General features: G+C 49.2%; 2 protein-coding genes across 2 annotated transcripts in view; both read left to right on the top strand.

Moving 5' to 3' along the window:
* The window catches only part of LOC119951020, an 81,448-nt gene extending 68,604 nt beyond the window's left edge, over positions 1 to 12,844 (top strand). Inside the window, exons 45-51 of the mRNA XM_038774053.1 lie at positions 3,097 to 3,252; positions 3,976 to 4,131; positions 6,747 to 6,899; positions 7,371 to 7,523; positions 8,808 to 8,966; positions 10,039 to 10,236; positions 12,732 to 12,844. Coding sequence (XP_038629981.1) covers positions 3,097 to 3,252; positions 3,976 to 4,131; positions 6,747 to 6,899; positions 7,371 to 7,523; positions 8,808 to 8,966; positions 10,039 to 10,236; positions 12,732 to 12,844 — 1,088 coding nt within the window. The remainder of the gene's footprint in view (positions 1 to 3,096; positions 3,253 to 3,975; positions 4,132 to 6,746; positions 6,900 to 7,370; positions 7,524 to 8,807; positions 8,967 to 10,038; positions 10,237 to 12,731) is intronic.
* A 141-nt stretch (positions 12,845 to 12,985) lies between these two features.
* Positions 12,986 to 24,277, top strand: part of LOC119951019 (transmembrane cell adhesion receptor mua-3-like) — a 60,327-nt gene continuing 49,035 nt past the window's right edge. Inside the window, exons 1-8 of the mRNA XM_038774052.1 lie at positions 12,986 to 13,100; positions 13,255 to 13,410; positions 13,504 to 13,653; positions 14,865 to 15,017; positions 15,463 to 15,615; positions 17,852 to 18,007; positions 19,305 to 19,457; positions 20,892 to 21,053. Coding sequence (XP_038629980.1) covers positions 12,986 to 13,100; positions 13,255 to 13,410; positions 13,504 to 13,653; positions 14,865 to 15,017; positions 15,463 to 15,615; positions 17,852 to 18,007; positions 19,305 to 19,457; positions 20,892 to 21,053 — 1,198 coding nt within the window. The remainder of the gene's footprint in view (positions 13,101 to 13,254; positions 13,411 to 13,503; positions 13,654 to 14,864; positions 15,018 to 15,462; positions 15,616 to 17,851; positions 18,008 to 19,304; positions 19,458 to 20,891; positions 21,054 to 24,277) is intronic.

The raw sequence follows: 24,277 nt of genomic DNA, 5'->3' as shown, positions 1-24,277 counted from the left end.
TCGAGCTCTCCACCTACAACTACGATATCTTGTATCGACCTGGGAAGCTCAATGAGCCCCCAGATGCCCTATCCCATGGTACATGTGCCAGCGCACAAGGTGACCGACTCCGGGCTCTCCACAATGACCTCTATCACCCGGGGGTTACCCGTTTCCATCACTTTAATCAAGGCTCTCAACCTGCCTTACTCCATCGAGGAGGTCAGGACCGTGACCAGGGACTGCCAGGTCTGCACAGAGTGCAAACTGCACTTCTATCGGCCAGACAGAGAGCACCTGGTAAAGGCGTAGTGTCGATTTCAAAGGGCCCCTCCCCTCCACTGATCGTTACGTGTACTTCCTCAACATTGTTGACGAGTACTCAAGATTCCCCTTTGCCATCCCATGCCCTGACATGACCTCTGCCACCGTCATCACGGCCCAGCCCAGTCTTTTCACCTTGTTCGGGTTCCCCACCTACATCCATAGCGATCGGGGTTCCTCCTTCATGAGCAACGAGTTGCATCAGTTCCTGCTGAGCAAGGGCATCGCCTCCAGCAGGACGACCAGCTACAACCCTCAGGGCAACGGACAGGTGGAGACGGAGACGTGACGGTCTGGAAGGCCGTCCTCCTGGACCTACGGTCTAGAAGTCTCCCAGTCTCCTGCTAGCAGGAGGTCCTCCCTGATGCAGTCCACTCCATCCGGTCGCTCCTGTGTACTGCCACCAATGAGACTCGTCACGAGCGTATGTTTGCCTTCCCTAGGAAGTCCACCTCCGGGGTCTCGCTCCCGTCCTGGCAGACAGTCCCAGGGCCCGTCCTCCTCCGGAAGCATGCAAGGAGCCATGAATCAGATCCCCCACATCGAGAAGGTCCTGCTCCTCCATGCCAATCCACAATATGCCTCCATGGCACATCATGAAGGGCGACAGGACACAGTCTTGCTTCGGGATTTGGCACCTGCAGGTTCCCCAGCGACCATCGCCACCATCCCCGCCCATACACCGCCCCCCGTCCCCCGCTCCACCGACTCAGCAACTGGGTGAAGAAGAGGGCAACATGCTCCCGGACACGCAGGTGTCCACACCACAGCCGGGACTGAGGCGATCACAGCGGAAGGTCAAGTCCCCCGACAGACTTGATCTTTAAGCCCACTTCACCCACGCTGGACTCTTTTTTAACAGGGGGTGAATGTGGTAAACCACTGTATTGTATTGTATTGTTACATGCCTGGGCCTGTCCCTGCTGGCTCTGCCTGTGGCTCCTCCCCTCGGTATCATGCATAAAGGTATTAAAGCCTCAGTTACGTTCACCACTCGTCGTGTGTTCATTGATGGCATATCGCTCCCGTGTGTACCATACCTCCCATACCTCCACCATTCTGTATCCTTGTTTTCCACCAATAAATATTTGATGACATTATCATCCTGAATGTTTAGGAAGTCTCCTCTTGTGACTTTAGAATTGATACCAGGTCACATCTCCAGGAATTAGCCAACCTAAGACACCTTCATCCAACAGAGGATGGATTAATGGCTGCCACCCTCCCTGTAACAGGCTGGCACCAGTAGCCTGTATTCCTGTGCTTATCAGTGAACTCACTATGAGGCTCCAGCCAGTTTCACAGCAGCCTTGAAAGCTGCACTAGGCCTTTTTACTTTGAAGACAACAGATGACTTCAAAGACGATAGTGTTTCTAGTGCAATGTCTTTATTGAGCTGAGTGTTACATGGCTGTCACGATAAAGGAGATAAGCCGGCGGAGAAGGCCTCTGTAGGGTGCTCTTTCAGTGAGTCGGTTCAGACTCGATGGGCCGAATGGCCTCCTTCTGCACTGTAGGGATTCTATGATTTTATATTACTGGTATAAAAAAATTATAATACAAGTTATACTTGCGTTTATATAGAGTGAGTATAATACAGATACATGGCCACAATACAGAGTGAATACACAAGGTAAGTGTGTAACAACAGTCCCAGTTTAAAATGTGACATTCTAAAGCAGTCTCATTATCTTTCAGTTAATATATAGTATTGGATAATAATGATCTAAAAAAGTGTACCATTCCAAAGTGCTCACATGCTGTTACAAAGTCTGATTAAAGTAACAGTTTGTTTGTATCCATTGTAAGATAGGCTAGCATGCAATGGGCATCTGTGATTCTGTTCCACGCCCCCCATTGCACCTGCATGCACAATTATTTCAGTTATTGCAAGTGTGAGTGGGGTTTAGGTATTCAAGATCTGAAGGGACTATCTTACAAGCCTATATCAGGCTCAGCCACCAAAAGAGGGAAATCAGTTTCTCTGTTAAGAGTCCGAGTAGCTCTCTCGAGAGGAGGTTACATTTCTTTGTCTCAAACAGTTAACAGGATTTCAGTTACTTTCTAATGCACAATGTTCGGATACGTCACTCATGACAAAACCCCCTACCTCTGTCGGTCGTGGATCCATGTCATTGAAGACTTCCTAAATAAGTGTTGGGATCGAAGAGAAGGATACATCTATAGGTCTCCAAATACAAATTGTGTCTACGTATTTCTGTGATGTTCAAAATGGAGTCAGTTCTGTTCTGACCAAGCCAAAATGGAGAAAACCTGGATTCCGAATCCTCAACGGTTCACATCAGCCTTTCTGGAGAGAGATAGCCGAGTCTTGCTTCCATGCTGTCAAAATCAAAACTGAAACCTTGGGACTCTGAAAAGCATTCCAGTGGGATAGGGTCAAATCACCACCTGTTACAAGGCAGAACCCAGCCATTTCATTCAATTCATTGGCCACCAGCCAATCACTCAATCTAACACAGTTACTCTGTGTCTAGCCCGTGCTGCACTTGTCTTCGGTGTCATTGATGGGACAGTGTAGAGGTTTCTTTATTCTATATCTAACCCCGTGCTATGACTGTCCTGTATGTGTTTGATGTGGACAGGAGAGGCATCTTTACTCTGTATTTTACCCTGTAATTTCCTTGTCCTGGGAGTGTTTGTTGGGAACAGTCAAGATGGAGCTTTACTCTGTATCTAACACCGTGCTCTGGTTGTGGGACATAGAGCATTGAATGGTGTCTGTTGGTCAGGAGTATCAGTGAGTGATGTCAATCTGTGCCTTCCCTACAGGTCACGGAGGGACATGTCCACATTCATCCAGACTGCATTACGTGTGCAAGATGAACTTCACTGCTCCCTGTGAGAATGATGATTCTTGTGGTCACTGGGCATCATGCTGTAAGACGGAGTGTGGGCCGAGATGTGTACCAGAGTGCCTGGCAAAAAGTAAGTGCGCATGCAAGAGACGGAGAATGGTAAACTGGGTCGTCACGTAGAACAAAATCAGGGGTTATTCGTCAGCCTCAATGCACTCATTGGAGGCTGCAGTGTCAGCCTCGTACCTCCGTGATAGGAGGCTGTGTGGGAGTTGTGTCACGCAATCAATGGAGGGCACGATTGGTTTGCCTTTGATAAAAGAGGCTGAGGAGCAAAAGCATGGGCCCAATTGAAGTCTGATGTGTTAGAGAGTCCTTAACGTAGTCCAATGGTTCTCTGACTAACATCTAAGCAAATCAGAGTGTGAGTCACATATTCTCGGCTGTGTTGAAACGGGCTGGGACTGTCAGACCGTGAGCACATTATCCAGGCACACAATCCCTGGTTGTCAGTAATGAGGGCAGTACGGAGGAAATGCTGGGGTACAGGGAAGGGTGGTGACAGGGTGGGGTAGAACCAACTGGACTGCTCTTGTGGAGGGTTAGAATGAGCCCGATGGGCCAAGTGGTCTCCTTCTGTGCTGGGACCATTCCATGATTCAGACAGAACTGAGCCTTAACCTCGAGGGCTGATTGTGGGATCTTGCTGTGCGTGCATTACTCATCACATTTCCCAGATTGTAACATTGTGACACTTTAAAGAAAAGTGAACCATTGACCAAAGAGCGTTTTGAAATGTCCCTGATGTGGGGAAAGAGACAGGATCAATGTGAATTCCTCCTTTGCTCTTCAGAACCAACGGACCAGTGCCCCACTGAGGACAGACTTTCCATCTTCTGCCAGATGAGCACCGGAGATTCATGTGAAGAGAACAAGGATTGCGATGCTTTCCACACTTGTTGTGATGCAGACTGCGGCAAGAAATGTATCCCCAAGTGTTTCACAGGAGGTGAGAGAATCGTCCCCACCCACTGTACACTGACCCCATTCCCGTCAACATAGGTTGGAGTATTGAGTGAATTAACCCGGGTTTCTGCTCCTGCTCTCTTTCCAATAACACCTGGGTTCGGGAGGTGGTGAATCATTCCGTGTTCCTGCTCCTGATCCCTGTCTATTTACCCTGGATTAGTGAGCGGAGTAAATCAGCCCGGGTTCCTGCTCCTGACTCCTATCCAATAACACCTGGGTTCGGGAGGGGGTGAATCATTCCGGGTTCCTGCTCTTGACCCCTATCCAATAACACCTGGGTTCGGGAAGGGGTGAATCATTCCGTGTTCCTGCTCCTGTTCCCAGTCCGATGACCCCTCAGTTAGGGAGGTGCAGTGAATCAGCCTGGGTCCCTGCTCCTGATTCCTGTCCAGAGGTCACTGGGTTATGGAGAGGAGAGAATCATCCCAGTTCTCGCTCCTGATCCCTGTCGAGTGACGCTTGGGTTAGGAAAGTGGTGAATGTGCCCAGGGTCCTGCTGCTGATTACTGTCCAATCCCATGGTTCAGGGAGTGTGGGGGGGGGGGGGGGGGGGGGGGGGGAGGGTGGGGGGGGGGGGGTTGGAATGGTTAATCATCCAGGGTTCCTGCTCCTGAATCCTGCCCAGTGTCCGCTGTGTTTGGGCGAGGTGTGAGTCAGCCTATGTTCCTGCTCTAATCCCAGTCTAATGATCCCTGGGTTTAGGAGGGGGTGAATCATACCGGATTCCTGCTCCTGCTCCCTGTTCATTGAGTCTAATCTGTGGTATCAGATTGAACAAGACTGATTTCAGCTTCCCACTGTGATGAATGTATGAAATTAATATATATTCGATATGATATGCACTGATGCAGTAATGATTTTGAGAGACTGGGGTAGGGTCTATGTATATGTGCTGCAGTAACATGTTTTAAAAGTCCTGAAAAAAATAAAGACAGACACTGTGGCGGCAGAAGGTGCTATTAAGATGTCATAAGAGTGAGATCATTGTTATAATAGGTCCTGCTTTTTTTAACAAAGTAATGACTGATGGGTTTTTGATTTCAGAGCCGTAGATCATTTGATATATTGTGCATAAACGTAAGCAATTAAGTCATGCAAGTTGAGTGAGATTCAGATGATGTGGTGATGGAGGATCCAGGTCTGTACCAGGTGTCTAACAGTCAGTTTTTTGAATTGTGTTAAAGAAAGCTGTGAGCTGAACAACAGTTTCTGCAGATGGTTGTCGGAGATTCAGCATTAATTTGACAGGGTCTCTCTCTCTCTCTCTCTCCCTCGCTCTCTCCCTCCCTCTCCCTTCGTGCTCTCTCTCGCTCTCTCCCTCGCTCTTCCTTCGTGCTTCCCCTCGTGCTCCCCCTCGTGCTCTCCCTCAGGTTCTCCCTCGTGCTCTTCCTCGCACTCTCCCTCAGGCTATCCCTCGTGCTCCCCCTCGTTCTCTCCCTCGCGCTCTCCCTCACGCTCTCCCTCGCGCTCTCCCTCAGGCTCTCCCTCGTGCTCCCCTTCGTGCTCTCCCTCGTGCTCTCCCTCGCGCTCTCCCTCGCGCTCTCCCTCAGGCTCTCCCTCATGCTCCCCCTCGTGCTCACCCTCGCACTCTCCCTCAGGCTCTCCCTGGTGCTCCCCCTTGCTCTCTCCCTCGCTCTCTCCCTCGCTCTCCCTTTGTGCTCCCCCTCGTGCTCTCCCTCGTGCTCTCCCTCAGGCTCTCCCTCGCGCTCTCCCTCGCGCTCTCCCTCAAGCTCTCCCTCAGGCTCTCCCTCGCTCTCTCCCTCGTGCTCTCCCTCAGGCTCTCCCTCGCGCTCTCCCTCGCGCTCCCTTTGTGCTCACCCTCGTGCTCTCCCTCAGGCTCTCCCTCGTACTCTCCCTCAGGCTCTCCCTCCTATTCTCCCTCAGGCTCTCCCTCAGGCTCTCCCTCGCGCTCCCCCCCGCTCTCCCTCGCACTCTCCCTCAGGCTCTCCCTCAGGCTCTCCCTCAGGCTCTCCCTTAGGCTCTCCCTCGTGCTCTCCCTCGCGCTCTCCCTCAGACTCTCCCTCGTGCTCTCCCTCAGGCTCTCCCTCAGGCTCTCCCTCGTGCTCTCCCTCGCGCTCTCCCTCAGACTCTCCCTCGTGCTCTCCCTCAGGCTCTCCCTCGTGCTCTCCCTCGCACTCTCCCTCGCTCTCTCCATTGCTCTCACTCTCTCACTCTCACTCACACCAGTTGTTCTGATGTGAAAAGCCACAGTTTTTACAACGGTGTGGGGGCATGGTCCCCAAAACAGAGAATCCAGCCCCGCATCCCTGTTTTTTGCATGGAATCACTCTTGGAGAGAAATATCTTTCCTTTACGTGTTACAAATTAAAAATAACAAATTGGGATTTCTGTCTGGTATCCGAGAAAATGTTGGGGTCTGGACCGGAGTTTGTAATACCACAATCAGATATTTTGTGTGACTGTTAGTCTGCCTCAGGAGATCAGAGTGACCAAAGCTCTGGGACAGGAAGTGTGTTAGGTTCACTGGAGAAAGCGGACACAGAGCAGGATCTAGTTCCCAGTGCTCTTGGGATTGGGAGGGTCCCACACTGATGAGATGGTTGTGGTGTGATTTTGTCTCCTCTTATATTTCAGTGAATGGAACATGCCCAGTCTCCAGGAGACTCACAATGATGTGTGACATGACACTAGGAAATGATTGCAGCAACGACACCCAATGTGACATCTGGCAGATGTGCTGCAAAACCAGCTGTGGGGCGAAATGTGTCCCAACATTCATCAACAAATGTGAGCATCAGTTACAGAGCAGCAGACACGCTCTCATGGGGGAATCCCACACAGACTGAGCAGGAAGGGCCGAGATTGAATGTGACAGTGAACATGGAGCTTCACTGTGTATCAAAGCCCGCTGTATTCCACCCCGGGGAGTGTTTAATGGGAACTGTGTAGATGGAGCTTTACTCTGTATCTAACACCATGCTGTAAATGTCCTGCGCATGTTTGGGGGGCACAGTGTTGAGGGAGCTTTACTCTGGATCGAACACCGTGCTGTCCTGGGAGTGTTTGGTGGGGACAGTGCAGAGGGATCTTTACTCTGGATCTTTGATGGGGACAGAGTGGAGGGAGCTTTACTTTGTCTAACCCCATGCTGTACCTGTCCTGGGAGTGTACTGTTGACCTTAATTTACTCTGTAATTGAGGTTATAAGATTTTTATGTCCTGTGACATTTGACTGATTTAGATTTTTATGTTATTTAGTTTTGCCAAAGAAATGTCCAGAAGTTTCCAAAGTGTCGTCTCTCTGCAAGAAAAATGTGACTCAGTCTTGTGAGGATGATGACGATTGTCGTGCTTATCAACAGTGCTGTGACATTGGATGTGGCAAGAAATGTCTCTACTCATTCACACAAGGTGAGCCCGGGTCTGAGAGAGTGACTGTGACATTAAACTGGGTGAATGAGGCAACAACCACATGGCGATAGACTCCAATAAACCCAAGACTGGTAGGGAGGAGTCCATTGGTCCCAAGGCTGCATAGGACAGAGACTGATGGACACTAGACTGCAGAGAGCAGAGACTGATGGACACTAGACTGCAGAGGACAGAGCTGATGTACACCAGACTGCAGAGGACAGAGACTGAGGGACACTAGACTGCAGAGGACAGAGACGGATGGTCACTGGACGGCAGAGGACAGAGACGGATGGACACTAGACTGCAGAGGACAGAGACTGATGGACACTAGACTGCAGAGGGCAGAGACTGATGGACACAAGACTGCAGAGGACAGAGACTGATAAACTCTAGCCAGTAGAGGGCAGAGGCTGCTGTTTCCATTGAACTCCTAGAGTGCAGAAGGAGGCCATTTGGCCCATCATGTTTGCAATGGCTCTCCGAAAGAGCACTGTACATATGCCACACCCTGGCCCATCCCCGTGACCCTGTGCATTTATCATGGCCAATCCACATCACCTACACATCTTTGTACTGTGGGAGGAAAGAGGAGCAGCTGGCGGAAACCCACACAGACATGGGGAGAATGTACAAACTCCACACAGTCACCCAAGGCCAGCATCAATCCCGGCTCCCAGGTAATGTGAGGCAGCAGTACTAACCTCTGTGCCACTGTGCTGCCTCAGGCGTGACTATGAATGGTTTCACAGTTCAGTATGAAAGACGCTGGGCTCTGAAGGCCGGGGTCAGATTTTTAGTTGCCAGATGCAGCTTCACGAGGTTCAGGAAGTGAAAATTGAAAACTACAAGATGCTTGCTTCATGACCCAGGGTGCCGGGGAAACTAGGACCTGTGGTAGTATGACTAGAGGTACTACGGTACCTGGGAGTGCTGAGCCACCATTGGTGGAGAAGGCTCGCTGCTCATTGGCCCAATGGTTTGTAACCCATTGGTCAGAATGTAAGGTAGCTCCGCCCATTGAGGCAGGGTATAAGAACCCGTGTTTCCCCTGCAGCTGCCTTTTCTGTACTTGAGCTGCTGGGGAAACATCTTGTCGATTAAAGCCTTCAATTCGGACTACATGCTCGTTTCTGTGGTCATTGATAGTGCATCAGGACCATTAATCCAATGCCTATCAAACTCTGAAGAACTGAAAACACTGAGAGAATTCCCATGGTGAATCCTGCCCCACTATTCCCTCCTGTGCAGACTGACCCTTATATCCAATTGTTGTCCTTGTAGGTGACAAACCGGGAGAGTGCTTCAGCCCCAGTCAACTGAGCTATGTGTGTAATTCGACCATGGGGAAGGCCTGTAGCAGTGAGAGTGACTGTGGCAAATTTCAGACGTGCTGCTTTACTCCTTGTGGGACCAGGTGTGTCTATAGCTTTTCCAGAGGAGGTGAGTCACGTGGCTGAGCTTCACTCCATGTCTAACCGGTACTTTTCTTATCCTGCCAGTGTTTGATGTGTGTGGTGAATGTGGCTGCTGTAGAGGGAGCTTTACTCTGTATCTAACCCCGTGATGTACCTGTCCTGGGAGTGTTTGATGGTGACAATGTTGAGGGAACTTTACTCTGGGCACAATCTAATGGAAATGTTTCCAAGTGTTTATGTGTTGTGGGGTTTGCTGGCAGTTCTGCCTTTGAATTCCTCCCCGCTATCTAAGCACAGTTAATCACTTTTTTGGGGCCTGGGGTGTTTCCTATGGGTTTAGCCCACGGTAGAATTATTTTCATCACTGGGGAGCTGAAACTGCTTGCCAGACTGGCTCCTCCGAGATCGGGCAACTATTTTCAAATGTGCCTCGATCTGCAGGTGGGATTGTGGGTTCCCCACCTATGGGGAATGTCACCTCCTCAAACATTTGCATTGCACCTCCCCACCCCAAGTAATGGTACCCCGCTATGGGGTCACTGAGGGGCCCACTTTTTCAGGCCTTCCCACACCCCATTCCGGCTCCCCTTCTAGACCCTTTCTGCCGGGCGTGGTATGGCCATTAAATCATGCCCTCTGTATCTGAGATTGTTGTATATCTAGCCTGAGAGTGTTTGATGGGGACAGTGGAGGGGAAGCTTTACTCTGTATCTAACCCCGTGCTGTACCTTTCCTGGGAGGGTTTGATGGGGACAGTGTAGAGGGAGCTTTACTCTGTATCTAACCCTGTGCTGTACCTGTCCTGGGAGTGTTTGATGGAGACAGTTTAGAGGGAGCTTTACTCTGTATCTAACCCCGTGCTGTACCTCTCCTGGGAGTGTTTGATGGAGACAGTTTAGAGGGAGCTTTACTCTTTATCTAACCCTGTGCTGTACCTCACCTGGGAGTGTTTGATGGGGACAGTGTAGAGGGAGCTTTACTCTGTATCAAACCCTATGCTCCACCTATCCTGGGAGTGTATGATGCGCCTGTGCAGAAGGAACTTTACTCTGTGTCTCGGTGATGCTGGATTGTGTATGTCTCTTTCTCTCACATAGATGATGGGCAATGTCCTCGTCCAGAGTATCTGGCCCGTGTGTGCAACAGCACCTTCGGGAAGGTGTGTGAGTCGGATGGAGATTGCAGTGGTTCCCAAAGTTGCTGTGACGCTGGCTGTCAGAAACGATGTGTTCCATCATCCTTTGGGAAATCCAATTGGGGAAGTTCCTGGTCCGAAAGTAACAGATCCTCAACAGGTCTGTACATTTCTGCAGTGGGTCACATCTGTATCTTTCTCTGTCTCTCACGATAAGTGGGATTCTCCAAAACGGGCGCGATGGCCGACGCCGACGAACCTCTCCAGCGGCGGGCGACCAGAAGTAGCGGAATCCTCTGCACTTCCAGGGGCTAGGAGACGCTGGATGGGTTGGCACCGCGCCAGCCAGCGCTAAAGGGACTGCACAAGTCCGTGCATGCGCCAAAGGGCCGGCGTAACCCCGCGTATGCACGGATCAGCCGGAATATTCTGGCGCATGCACAGGGGGTTCTGTTCTCCGTGCCGGCCACGGCGGAGCCCTACAGGGGCCGGCACACATGGAAGGAGTGCCCCCACGGCACAGGCCCGCCCACAGCTCGGTGGACCCCGATCGCACCCCCCAGGGTCGGATCCCCCCGCGAACACCCCCCCCCCATCCATCCCGAGGACCGCCCCAGCCGATTTACCTGCCAGGTGCCGCCGTGTGGGACCATGTCTAAACCACGCCAGCGGGACTTGCCAGAAACAGACAGCCGCTTGGCCCATCGTGGCCTGGAGGATTGCCGGGGGGGGGGGGCGTTGCAATGGCCCGCGACTGGCGTGGTGTGACTCCGCCCCGCCCAAATACTGGCGGCGGAGAATACGGGAGCCGGTGTTGGGGCGGCAGGACGGGACTGGCGCCGCCCCCCGAGGATTCTCTGACCCGTCTGCCTCTGTCTCTCTCCCTGTTTATAATTCTCTCAGACTCGGTCCATCTCTCTTTGTGTCTCTCTTTCTATCACTTTTTCTGTCTTTGTCAGTCATTATATGTCTCTCTGCCTCTTCCCTGTCCTGCTCTCTCTTCTCTCCCTCTCCATCGTTCTCTCTTTTAATCCATTTGATTCTCTTTCTGGTCCAGTCTCAGTCTCTCTCTCTCTCTCTCTCTCTCTCTCTCTCTCTATCTCCATCCATCACTTTGTATTTTTGGTCCTGTCTCTCTCACACCGTCACTCTCTCTCTCTCTCTCTCTCTCTCCCTCTCACTCTCTCTGTCCCTTTCTCTCTCTGCATTTCCCATTCCCTGTCCCTCTTTCTCGCTGTGTCATTCTTTCTCTCTCTGTCTCTCTGTTCCTGTCTCTCTCTCTCCGTTTCACTCTATCTGCCTGTCTGTCTTTCTCTCCGTCTCTATTCCTTTCTCTGTCTTCCTCTCTCTGTCTGTCTCTCTCCCTCTACGTCTCGCTCTCTGCCTCGCTCTTTGTCTTTTTCTCTTCTTGTCTCCCTTTTTCTCTCTCTCTCTTTCTCTTTCCATCTCTCTTTCTGGCTCTCTGGCTGTCTCTCTCCTTCTTTCTCTCTGGACCTCTCTTTGCCACTCGCACAACATCGCTCTCTCTCTATCTGTCCTTCTCTCTCTCTCTGTCCCACACTCTATCTCTCTATCTACCTCTCTCTTTCTCTATCTCTATCACTTCCTCTTTCCCTTCTCCTCTCTCTCGATGTGCAGCACGGTAGCATTGTGGATAGCACAATCGCTTCACAGCTCCAGGGTCCCAGGTTCGATTCCCGGCTTGGGTCACTGTCTGTGTGGAGTCTGCACGTTCTCTCCGTGTCTGCGTGGGTTTTCTCCGTGTGCTCCAGTTTCCTCCCACAGTCCAAAGATGTGCAGGTTAGGTGGATTGGCCATGATAAATTGCCCTTAGTGTCCAAAATTGCCCTTAGTGTTGGGTGGGGTTACTGGGTTATGGGGATAGGGTGGAGTTGTTGACCTTGGGTAGGGTGCTCTTTCCAAGAGCCGGTGCAGACTCGATGGGCTGAATGGCCTCCTTCTGCACTGTAAATTCTATGATGTCTCTCTCTTTTTCTAATCTCTTTGTCTCTCGATCTGTCACTCTCTCCCTTTCTCTCTCAGGTTTCGTCTTCCGCTTTCTCTCTCTCTCTTTGTCCAGGTATCCGTCTGTTTTCCTCTCCCTTTGACTGTCTATACATGTCTATCTCACTCTCTCTCTCACCCATTGTCTCTCAAGCTCCAACTCTCACTCTCTCTTTGTCTATCAATCCATCTCTTTCCCTGTCTCTCTGTCTATCTCTTTGTCTCTCTCCAACTCTCTCTTTTCGTCTCCCTCTCCGTCCCTCTCTCTGGTTCACTCTCCGCTTCTTCTCCGTCTTTCACTCCAGCTCTCTCTTTCTCTCTCAAGCAGTCTCTCTTCTGTCCATCTCTCACTCTCTGTCCCTCTCTTTCTTTCTCTCTGTCCCTCTCACTCTCTCTGTCTCTCTGTTCCCGTCTCTGTCTAACTCTTTATCTCTCTCGCTTTGTCCCTCTGTCCATCGCTCTCTCTATGTCTGTCCCCATCTCAGCTGTCTCCAGCCTTAACCAACCTCGTGATTTCATAGATTGGACTGCCAAGAAGTGTCCTGATACATCCAGTCTGGACCGTGTGTGCAGGATGAACCACAGTCAGCCCTGTCAGGATGAGGAGGATTGTGGCAAGTGGATGCAGTGTTGTGAGACTTCCTGTGGCAGAAGATGTGTCCACTCCTTCATGGGACAGCAGCACAGTCCGAAATTCTCAGGTAAGAGCACATGGTCAACCTGACCCAGCAAAGTATCAACTGTGTCTCAACAAAGATGAATGAAAAGACAGTGCCAGCTGACTGGAGCTGATAATGCAGCATGCTGATGTTGAGATCCTCGCTCCCATCCAATTCTCACCTCTGTCTCTCCTTTCTCCAGATCTGACAGCAGGGCACTGTCCTGCCCCACACCGCCTGTCCACAATGTGTGAGCTGAGGTACGGGGAGCTGTGTGAAGATGACGACGATTGTTATGCCTGGCAGACCTGCTGTAACACCACCTGTGGCAGACGGTGTGTCCATGTGTTCCATGGCAAGGGTAAGTAATTAATCGAGACACTCGCTCCCCTCCTAGATGCTACTCATTAGCGATGGAGGTTACAAGGGGACTGGAAGAACCAGTGGGGTGAGTGGGAAGCGACGTCCAGATTAAACACATCAAATTGAGCCGTGTATCACTGTTCACTCTACAGGTGGTGACCGGAGATGCCCAGAATCTTCTCGACTGACTCACATCTGCACAATGAGCTTCAACACCCAGTGTCACAATGACAGCGACTGTGATGGTTGGCAGACTTGCTGCAATTCCAGCTGTGGAAGCAGATGTGTCCCCAAGTTCCTGACCAGATGTAAGAAATCGCTCAGCTTTCCTCTGTATTTAACCACACGCTGTCGCTGTCCTGTCACTCTTTGATGGAGTGTTTGATCTTTGTGTCTTCCAGCTACCCAATGTCCTGCTTCCAGCCGTTTGGACAACTTCTGTGAACTGAAGCTCGGAGATGTGTGTGAGAATGACGCTGACTGCTTGGCCTGGTCCTCGTGCTGTGATGCCGAGTGTGGAAAGAGATGTGTTCCTCGCTTCTTCATGTCCCGTGAGTGGTTCAGAGGGTTTGTGGTGCTTGGAGTCTATTCATGGAGCTCTGAGTTCATCACCAGCTGGGAAGGGAGTGTGCGAGTGGGAGTGTGCGTGTATCGGTTTGTGCGTGTGTCAGAGCGTGCGTGTGTCGGAGCGTGCGTGTCTCGGGGCGTGCGTGCGTCGGAGCATGCGTGCGTCAGGGCGTGCGTGTGTCAGAGCATGTGTGTTTGTGTTTGTGTCTGTGTGCATGCATGTGCATGTGAGAGACTGAATGTGAGAGATGAGGCTAACTCAGCATAGACCGGTGTTAGATTACTGGACAGAATTCAACTTTAGTTATGATACTGGATGTGAACCACCAAAAATATTTGAATTTGTAAAACTGTGTGGAAAGGATATGCCCTCTCAGCAAGTACCTTTTATGTGAAAACAAACTAATTTAAACACAGAATTAACATCAAAGGAATAGCTTTACAATTAACATGTAAATACTTCTTAAATAAAAGAAAATCTTTAACTTACTATCTGAACCTGCCACGAACTTGAATTGAGCAACCCAATCCAAATCAAATGCCACTGCCAAATAAAGTTAATGATACAGGTTACTTGCTCATCTGTGCAGACTTTTAAAGAGAGTGAGAAAGACCCTTTTCAGGAACAACCAAATAATCCTTCTGTCTTGTCAGACTCGAATCCCATGGCAAACCGCTGTTCCACTTAAAATATTCTAGTAGATTTCAAACTACAGTCAGATCTGGCTCCTCCAATTAATGACGTTCTCTGTAACCCATTAAGATGCCCCAGTACCAGACTAGTTGGACTAAATACTGACCCTCACATTATCTATCTCACAGGGAACCAGCCAATATATAAACATCATTCTATTAAACTTTTATCTGTGACCAACAAAGTGGTTTGAATAAATGATTCCCTCACCTTATGACTCCTTAATTACAGCTTTAGGAGACACACAGCCTGTATTTTGAACCAGGGTTCTTAATAATATTACTGCAAAAGATTGCAAATGCAATGTATATAAACATTTCTACATTAATCAGACTGGCGATGGAACCTGTTGCCGAGCTGTTTCACCCCTGACTCCAATTAAAGATGTGCGACTTCATTCGTCATTAATGTGTTCCTGAAGGAAACCACTTTGCTTGGATTCTCCTGAGGGATCTCTCCATAATTGGTTTTCCTGACTGATCTCCGATTTCTGTATTCCAGGGGATGATACCTGTCCAGCGCCCCACCGTCTCACCCCAATGTGTGATCTGAAACTTGGAGACCAGTGCAGCGGAGATGATGATTGTGATGCTTGGCAGACCTGTTGTGACACCAAATGTGGAAAACTCTGTATTACCAGCTTCATGGATGACGGTAAGCATGGAAATAGCAGAGCATGGGGATAAGGAAGAAAGTGAACAAAGAAGAGAGGGCAAGAGAGAGACAATGAGATAGTTTGAAGCAGAATAAGAGAAAAAAATGAAGCAGAATATGGCAGAAATTGACACTCAGCAAACAAGAGAGAGTTATAGCGACAGAGAGAGGGAGAGCGAGACACACTGACAAAAAGGAAAGAGAAACAGACAATGTGAGGGAGAGACAGAAGAATGCTTTGATCAAAACAAAATGTGACGTACTGATGAAGAGAGTGTGAAACAGTGCAGCACTCCTTCGATATGGTCCTCTGACTGTGCGATACAGTCTCTGTATTGATCGTCAGACAGTGCAGCATTCCCTCAGTACTCTCTTTCTTACTGTAAACCCTGTTTTGCTGTGTGTAACTCCCTCCACCTTTAACTCACAACTTTTTCTCATGCAGATGAAGGAGATGAATGTCCCGACTCGTACCGAGCGAGGAGGATCTGTGCCAGCAACTCGAGTGAATCTTGTAATGATGATGAAGACTGCAGTTCCTGGAAGCAGTGCTGTGATATCGGCTGTGGGAAGAAGTGTGTCTACTCTCGCTGGCATAGTAAGTACAATCCACAAATAACTCACTGCACAACACAATTTAACTTTGACTGACAAACAATAACAGAAGAGAGCTGCAGGATCTGTCCAAAGGAAAAGGCCCCAGGATATAGACCCCTGTGTACGACGCAATACTAAGCTCCTGGACTCTGTGTACAATTGGTCACAGACCATGGGCGGGATTCTGCGGGAATCGGCAGGGCGGGCATCTCCGGCGCGAAGGAGGGGCGTGAACCACTCCGGCGTCAGGCCGCCTCGAAGGTACAGAATCCTCTGCAACTTCAAGGCGAGGCCAGCACAGGAGTGGTTTGCGCCGTGCCGGCCGGCATGCAACAGGTTTGGCATCACGGCAACCGGCGACGAAGGGCCTCCGCTGGCCGGAGCTAGTTGGCGCATGCGCGGGAACGTCAGCGTATGCTGGCGTCATCCCAGCGCATGCGCAGGCTGGGTTCATCTCCACGTCGGCCATCGCTGAGATCCACAGCAGCCTGACGCGGAGGAATAGAGTGCCCCCGCGGCACAGGCCCGTCCGTGGATCGGTGAGCCCCGATTGTGGGCCTGGTAACCATGGAGGCACCTTTCGGGGCTAGATCCCCCGAGGACCCCGGAGGCCGTCCACGCGGCCAGGCTCCGCCGGTAAGTACCTCTTGTAATTTACGCCGGCGGGACCGGCTTAAAATGGGCAGTCACGTGGCCCAAATGCACGGCACCGGAGAATTCGGTAGCCGGCGGGGGCAGGATTCATGCCGCCCCCCAGCGATTCCCCGACCCGGCGGTGGTGCGGAGATTCCACCCCTTGTGTCTAATTGCTCACAAATTCCAGGGTCCTGTGACTGATTGGTCACATGACCAGCGACTATGTGTCTGATTGGTCACATACCCCAGGGCCCTGGTGACCTGATAGAGGTCCACAAGATTATGAGGGGCATGGATAGAGTGCATGGGCAGGCACTCTTTCCCAGGGAAGGGGTCAGTCACCAGGGTGCATCCGTTTAAAGTCCATGGGGCAAAGTTTAGAGGAGATGTGCGAGGCAGTTTATTTCCGCAGAAAGTGGCGAGTACCTGGAACACGTTGCCAGGGGAGGTTGTGGAAGCAGATACATTACCGTCGTTTAAAAGGCATCTTGGCAAACACATGGATAGGGTGGGTATAGCGGGATAGAGCACACGGAAGTACTAAGGGTTTTGGTATCATGGCCGGTACAGGTTTGGAGGGCCGAAGGGCCTATTCCTGTGCTGTATTGTTTTTTGTTGTTTGTCTGTGGCCTTGTGTTTGATTGGTGACATGATCCAGGGATATGTGTGTGATTGGTCACATTGTCTGTTGCCCTGTGCCTCATTGCTCACCTGATGAATTGTCCTACGTGTCCTGTATCTGGTCACATGCTGCAGCCCCGCTAACTGATTGGTCACGTGTTGTTTTAGGCCAGAATTGTCCACCACCTCTCTCCACTTCACCCAAGGACACGCTCAGTGGATATTGAGAATGGTTCACCCATAATCCTCTACTCGCTGTCCTGCATTTTGTCCAACATTTACCAACACAACTTAAGTTGCCTGGGTCCTGAATTCTGGAATTCCCTCCTTTTATAAAAAATATTTTTTTCATAAATTTTGGGTGCCCAATTATTTTTTTCCAATTAGGGGGCAATTTAGCGTGGCCAATCCTCCTAACCTGGACATCTTTGGGTTGTGGGGGTGATACCCATGCAGACACGGGGAGAATGTGCAAACTCCACATGGACAGTGACCCTGGGCCGGGATTTGAACCTGAGTCCTCAGTGCCATAGGTAGCAGTGCTAACCACTGTGACATGTGCCGTCCCTGGAATTCCCTCCTTAACTGCCTCTGCAGCTCTTTCCTCCTTTAAGAAATTCCTTATAAACTGAGTTCTTTATCTAATCTTTTGGTCACCTCGCCCTAATATCTCCTCGATTATCAACACAAAGAAAAGCTGGATTAAACCTGAGCGGACAGCACACCAAGAGACCATTCTGACCTTCATGTCTGTTCCAGGTCTTTGAAAGAATTGTCCAATTTGTCTCTCTCCTGCTCTTCAGTATCTCAAAGGCCTTGACGTCCTTCCAAAAGTGGGCAACGGGCATTTGAACACAACCTTCCAGCTCACGCTGAAGCAGTGATTTATAAAATGTTTGAGGAGGAATCTTTAGCTTTTGTACTTTGTACCTGTGTTTATAAAGGGCCAGTTAATGATCTCTTTCTGTCTTCCGATAAAGAAGAGAGCGATCAGTGTCCATCCAGCAGCTCACTGAGCAAAGTTTGCAGCTTGAAGCTCGGAGATGAATGTGAGGAAGATGCGGACTGTGACCATTGGCAGATGTGCTGCGATGCTGGCTGTGGAAAGAGATGTGTCTTCAAGTTCTTCAAAGGAGGTGAGGAATTCCACAGAGTGGATAATGAGGAGTCAGTACAGTGTGGGGGGAACTGAGAATTCATGACAGTGTGGGGAAAGTGAGGAGCCATTACAGTGTGGGGGGAACTGAGAAATCATGACAGTGTGGGGAATGTAAGGAGCCATTACAGTACGGGGGAATAAGGTGTCATTACAGTGTGGGGGAGGTGAGAATTCATTTACAGTGTGGATGAGTGAGGGTTCATTACAGTCTGGGGGGTGTGAGGCGTCATTACAGTGTGGGAGAACTGAGGATTGATTAGAGTGTGTGGGGGAGTGAGGATTCATCACTTCCCAGTTGTTATACTCGATGGCCCATCCAATGAAGGCATGCATTCCGTAAGCTTTCTTGACTACCTTGTCCACTTGTGTTGCCACTTTCAAAGATCTGTGGTACTGTACACCCAGATCTTTCTATACTCCCACAAAAATGCATTTCCCCACATTTGTCCGGATTAAACTCCATTTGCCACATCTCTGCCCAAGTGACCAAGCTATCTGGGTGTGACCATGTGACCAGTCAGACACAGTGAGTTCAGTGTGGGGGGATAGTGAGGATTCATGATTGGGGGGAGTAAGGAATAATTTCAGCGTGGGGGAGATTGAGGAATCGTTACTGTGTGGTGGGAGTGAGGAGTCGCTCCAGTGTGGGTGAGTGAGGAGTCATTGCAGTGTGGGGGAGATTGAGAATTTATTACAGTGTGGGGGGAATGAGAATTCATCAGTGTGTGGGGGAAGTCAGGAGTCATTATAGTATGGAGGGACTGAGAATTAATTACAGTGTGGGGCGACCCCTGAGAATTCATTACAGTGTTGGGCGACTGAGAATTCATTACAGTGTGGTGGGTGTGAAAATTTATTATAGGGTGGGGGGAGTGAAATTCATTAGTGTGTGGGGAAGTCAGGAGTCATTACAGTGTGGGGGACTGATGAGTCATTGCAATGTGGTGGGTGTGAGAATTCATTATAGCGTGGGGGGAGTGAAATTCATTAGTGTGCGGGGAAGTCAGGAGTCATTACAGTGTGGGGGTAGTGAGGGGTGTGGGGGGAGTGAGTAGTCATTGCAGTGCGGTGGAACTGAGAATTCATTACAGTGTGGGGGGAGAAATCTGTTGTCATTACACTGTAGAAGGAGCTTTACTCTGTATCTTTCCCTTTGCTGGAGCTTTCCTGGGAATATTTGAATGTTACAATTGAGATTCACTCTATATACCTGCAGAAAAGGTACCTGAGATTTGATACATATTTAAGCCAATCTGCTTGTTGTTTCCTAACAGAGAATGGCAGCTGCCCGGCTCCCAGCCGCCTGCGACCCATGTGTGATGTAAATTACGGAAAAGATTGTGAGGATAATGATGACTGTGATTTGTGGTTAACGTGCTGCGATGCTGGCTGTGGGAAAAGATGTGTGCATCGCGCTTTCGGAGACGGTAAGAGGGACAAACTGTCCCAGCAACCTCATATTGAATAGTTCCAGTTCATACATAGGGGGAGATGGTGACATAACGGTAACGTCGCTGTACTCGTAATCCAGAGACACAGAAGAATGCTCAGGGAAAATGGGTTTTAATCCCTCCGTGGCAACTGGTGGAATTTGAATTGAATTCATAAATCCAGAATCTAAAACTATGATATAACTATCATTGATTACATAAAAACACATCCGATTCACTAACGCCCCTCAGAGAGGGAAATCTGCCATCCTTATCTGGTCTGGCCTCCATGTGATCCATAACAATGTGGTTGAGTATTGAGGAGAATTGCTCACCACTGTGGTGATTGTATATCTGTGTAGATGCAATACAACTGAGCAAGCACTAGAGGGAGCACAGGAGAGATATAAATACACACAAACAGGAAGTCAGGACACACTTCACAGGAACGGGAGCTGGAAGCAAGACAGATTAGCAGCACAGATGTAACTTTAAATTAAGCACTGAAGAGAGAACGAACTCACAATAAAACATATACTTCAACTTTAAGACTACGAGCTTTCTTAAGACACAAGGAACAACACAACCACCACCTTCTCAGGGCAATTAGGGATCGGCAATTAATGCCAACAACCCATTCAAGAATAAAGATTTCTTCAATTCCCAGCTGGAGCTGCTCAGTCCAGTTTGGATCCTGGAGCTTTCTCAGTCGATCAGATCATGGCTGATCTCATTGTGGCCTCAGCTTCACCTTGCTGTCTACCCCGCCCATACCCTTTGACTCCCTTGCTGATCAAAACTCTATTTAACTCGACCTTGAATACATTCAATGACCCAGCCTGTGCTGCTTTCTGGAGAAGTCAATTCTACAACCTCACACCCCACACAGAGAATGAAATTATCCTGATCGCCAGTCGTCAAGTCATAGTCTTTCCCCATGAGGGGGAAACATCATCCCAGCATCCACCCTGACAGGCCCCATCAGGATCTTGTATTTTTCAATAAGATCATCTCTCATTCTTCTGAATCCAATGGAGACAGACCCAAACTGCTCAACATTTCTTCATAAACTAATCCTCCCTCCATCCCAGGAATCAGTCAAGCCAGCCCTCTCTGAATGGCTCTGAATATAATTTAAGTAATTCCTTAAGTACGGATACCAAAATCATGCACAGTACTCCAGATGTGGTCACTTTGCAACCTGTACAACTGGAGCAAAACTTCACTCATTTTAAATTGATTCTTCTGGAAATAAAAGACAATGTTCCATTTGTCTGGCATTTCCTCAAATTTAGAATCATCATCCTTGTTTTCAAATCCCTCCTTGGACTGTCGCCCTCTCTCCCTGTCCTTGGAATCTCTAACATTCTTGGTATTTTAGTTGTTGATTTGCAAAACTTGCCTCTCGTTGCATTCTCATTTTTAAAACAGGGAAGAGTAACAGGGAATGTCCAGAACTTTCCACGACGCAACACATCTGTGACAAGGGGGAGGCGGAGAAGTGTGAGAGAGACGAGGATTGCACAGGCTGGAAGAAGTGCTGTCAAGTCGGAGATTGTGGGAAACGATGTGTCTACACCTTCCACAAGAAGGGTGAGAACAATACTGGGAGGATCTGTAAAAGAGTAGAGTTTGTGAAAGGGGAGAGGGTGACTTAGAGGGGACAGGGTGAGTGAGAGAAGATGGAGTTGAGCAGGACAGTGATAGTGTGAATGCGGAGAGTGGACAGGGCACATGGAAAAGGGGAGATGGAATTTGGGAGAGGGTAGATGACGTGTGAGAGGGGGCACATGATAGAGGGGAGAGGGCAGGTGAGAAAGGGGGGAGTGTGCCTGAAAAAGCAGAGAACTTGTGAGAGAGGACGCATGAGAGAGAACAGTTGCATGAGAGAGTATATATAAGGGGAAAAATGGTTGATATTGTTGCACGTTTTACTGTGGTTGTAAAACGCGTTTATTGGAGTGTATTAACACGCCTCCGTATTCGACGTGTGCTTAACACTACTAGGCTCTGTTCTATGTATTTATTCAGCTTTAGGAGTCGCCAGTTGCCGTATAGACACGTCACAAGTATTCCAAGGTCAAGTTCAAAGTAATAAAGACGATACACCGATTAGTAAGGTCCAAACGATAATATTTATTATACAGTTATAATAAATACTCATGCACACACTAAGAGACTAAGCTATAACTAAACTTAAGTGAACAGAATACTTATCTAACAGGAACAGGCAAGGTCAGGGAACGAGGCCTTCGTCCTGGTCTTGTACTGCAGCCTTCAGCAAGCGTTCTGGTACTGGGGGTCTAGTGGGCTTGGATCGCGTAGCGAGCGTTGAACTTACGGTTTCGGCAGCTGGTGCTCAACGGCTGGAGTCAGGATGCAAGATGTCTATCAGGACCGGAGCACGGGTTTAACAGACCGGGCTATGTGGGGAATTTGCCTTTATACCCCTCTCTAATGTCCTTGCCCCCTTCTAGGCGGGCTCTACCTTTCGGTACCGATTGGAGCGTTTCCAAACGGTTACCTTCGAAATCCTCCAATGCGGGGGCTTTCCTCGATGTTGGGGGGTGGTTCCGATATTCTTTACTCTGGTGCCATCCTGTCTGCGCAACCAATTAAGTGTTACATTGAGATGGAAATGTTGCCATTGTTCGTGCCTGGATCTGGGCTGCCTCATCAGAATGCTAAGCGCTTTGCCATTAACACCTTTGGCTTGGAGATCTTGCACCTGGCCAGAAACTGGTTTGCTGCTTGCAAAATGCTAATTAGTTGAGAGCAGGCTGTCTGTTCTCACTAAACAGGCTTTTTCCTTCTGTCTTCCATTTTACTTTGGCTCAGTGTCCATTTTGCGTGGCCAGCATGGCTACATTCCCTCCTTGTGATCCTCACAATCATACTATTGTGAAGGATCACCTATGTACGTTGCCTTCCTTGTGTTCTGACCTCTTGCCAGTTCCTGTTCTACTCTATCTTAAACTATGGGAAGAAGAGAAAAATTTTTAACTAACATTTCTACTTGGCCCTATGTCAAAGGGACATGCATTACTACAACTGGGAACCTCTACCTATCACTATTAACCTTAACCTTAACTTAACATTTCATCACTCTAAAACCTTAATCATTCACACCACAACATCACACTTCCCAACTCGGCAGTCGAGTATGGAACAATATAATACATGGCTGAACTTTTTATTTACAGAGTGTTGTAATCAGTGAGGGGTTGAGGGGTTTGGTGGAATCCGAAGATGGGGGATTGAACTCTATAGATGGGTGAGGTGCTGGAACGAGAGGCTCTCCTCTTCCATTTCCTCAACCTGAGGGTCTGTACTAGTATGATGAGGATCGCGATCACCAACAGTGATTCGATTATATAGGACATGGAGTACCACGTCATGAATTTAGTGCACCAGGTCTGAACCTCGCTGATCAGAGCTGAGCACTGGGGGTTTGCTGTAATTGAAACATTTACGGTGGGGGTTGTGGGGGAAACGTGTCTTGTTTCCACACATATACACATAACATTTAGAAACAATAGGTGGGTTTCCATCATTTTGCTGTTCTTCTTCTTTCTCTTCCTTCTTCCTCCGGTATTGACAATCCTGGCTTCGACCTCTGTCTCGTCCTTTGAAACCTTTGGGATCAAGCACAGTATCTGTCAATACACAGTTTAAGACCTTTACTTGTTAGTGCATCTGTCTTTCAAAACCCAATTGACCCTTTAAAATGACTGGCTAAGTCACACCCTGTGACTCCCCTCATTTTTTTTTTTCAAAAAGCGAATTTAAAGACCAGCATACACCTAACAATCCCTCCCTCTGCGAGCCGTCTCGCAGGCTTTGCTGATTTACCATCCGAATGTTCCCGGATGTAAATAGCATGTGGGATGGCGGCCGAAGGGCTACCTAACTTAAAATGAAAACAAACTTTGAAACAAACTTCCGAATGAGTTGCGTATGGGCCGCGACGGGTATGAGTTGGATGGGATCCCCGGGTAGGGCGTGCTGTGCCATACCCGAGCTTGGCTGACCAAGGGTTGGTTCTCAGACAGGGCGGGTCCTCAGTGCCGTTTGTCCACTGCCTGAGTAACCTGGAAAGAAAAACGGGTATGAATGTATTTACCATGACTTGCAGCCTCTATTTCGCCGAATAGAGGGGCACCTAAAAAAAAACCAAGGGAGCCAAGATGCTCCAACTGAGGACATCACTGAAGTTCTCAGAGATTTCTGCGGACAAACTATTTGGCGTGTGGCCTTACAACTTTGGAAAAGATCTCCAATCAAACTGGGTTTTTGGAACCGAAGTTCTCAAAGGTTTCGGCAGAGAAACTTATTGTGTATGTGAGGTGGTCACAATCTTTTCAGCTGAAAAGAAGATGTCCATCCTCCAGCTGAACAATTTACAATCCTGAAAACAAACAAACATAAAACGAAGACAAACATACGTGCAGGTTCCATCAGAAAGGACATCGTTTCCCTCAAACGATTCCTATTTTACATCATCTGGACACCTCACTTTGATTCTGCCTCTGTGAACAGGGTCACAAAGGGGTTGCCGTGTCGGGATTCAGACATTGCGTCGTCCTGCTCTCCCGGATCCCACACCCTTGTGTGGATCAGGCATGAAACTTTGGAATTGTGTGACCGGGGGTCACTCTCATCATTACGGACAAGTCTGTACGAATTGTCCCTGTGCCATAATGTAGTGTCGAGTGTGTTGTCGGGGTAGTCGGGGTCGGGTGGTGGTTCTGGATATTTGAGGTAGGTGACTTCCATGGGGTCACTGGAGTCGGGGTCGTAGTTGGTGCAGTGTGGGC

This window comes from Scyliorhinus canicula, chromosome 16 (assembly GCF_902713615.1).
Source record: "Scyliorhinus canicula chromosome 16, sScyCan1.1, whole genome shotgun sequence".
Taxonomy (NCBI): Eukaryota; Metazoa; Chordata; class Chondrichthyes; order Carcharhiniformes; family Scyliorhinidae; genus Scyliorhinus; species Scyliorhinus canicula.
This window is presented reverse-complemented; position numbering and strand designations above follow the sequence as displayed.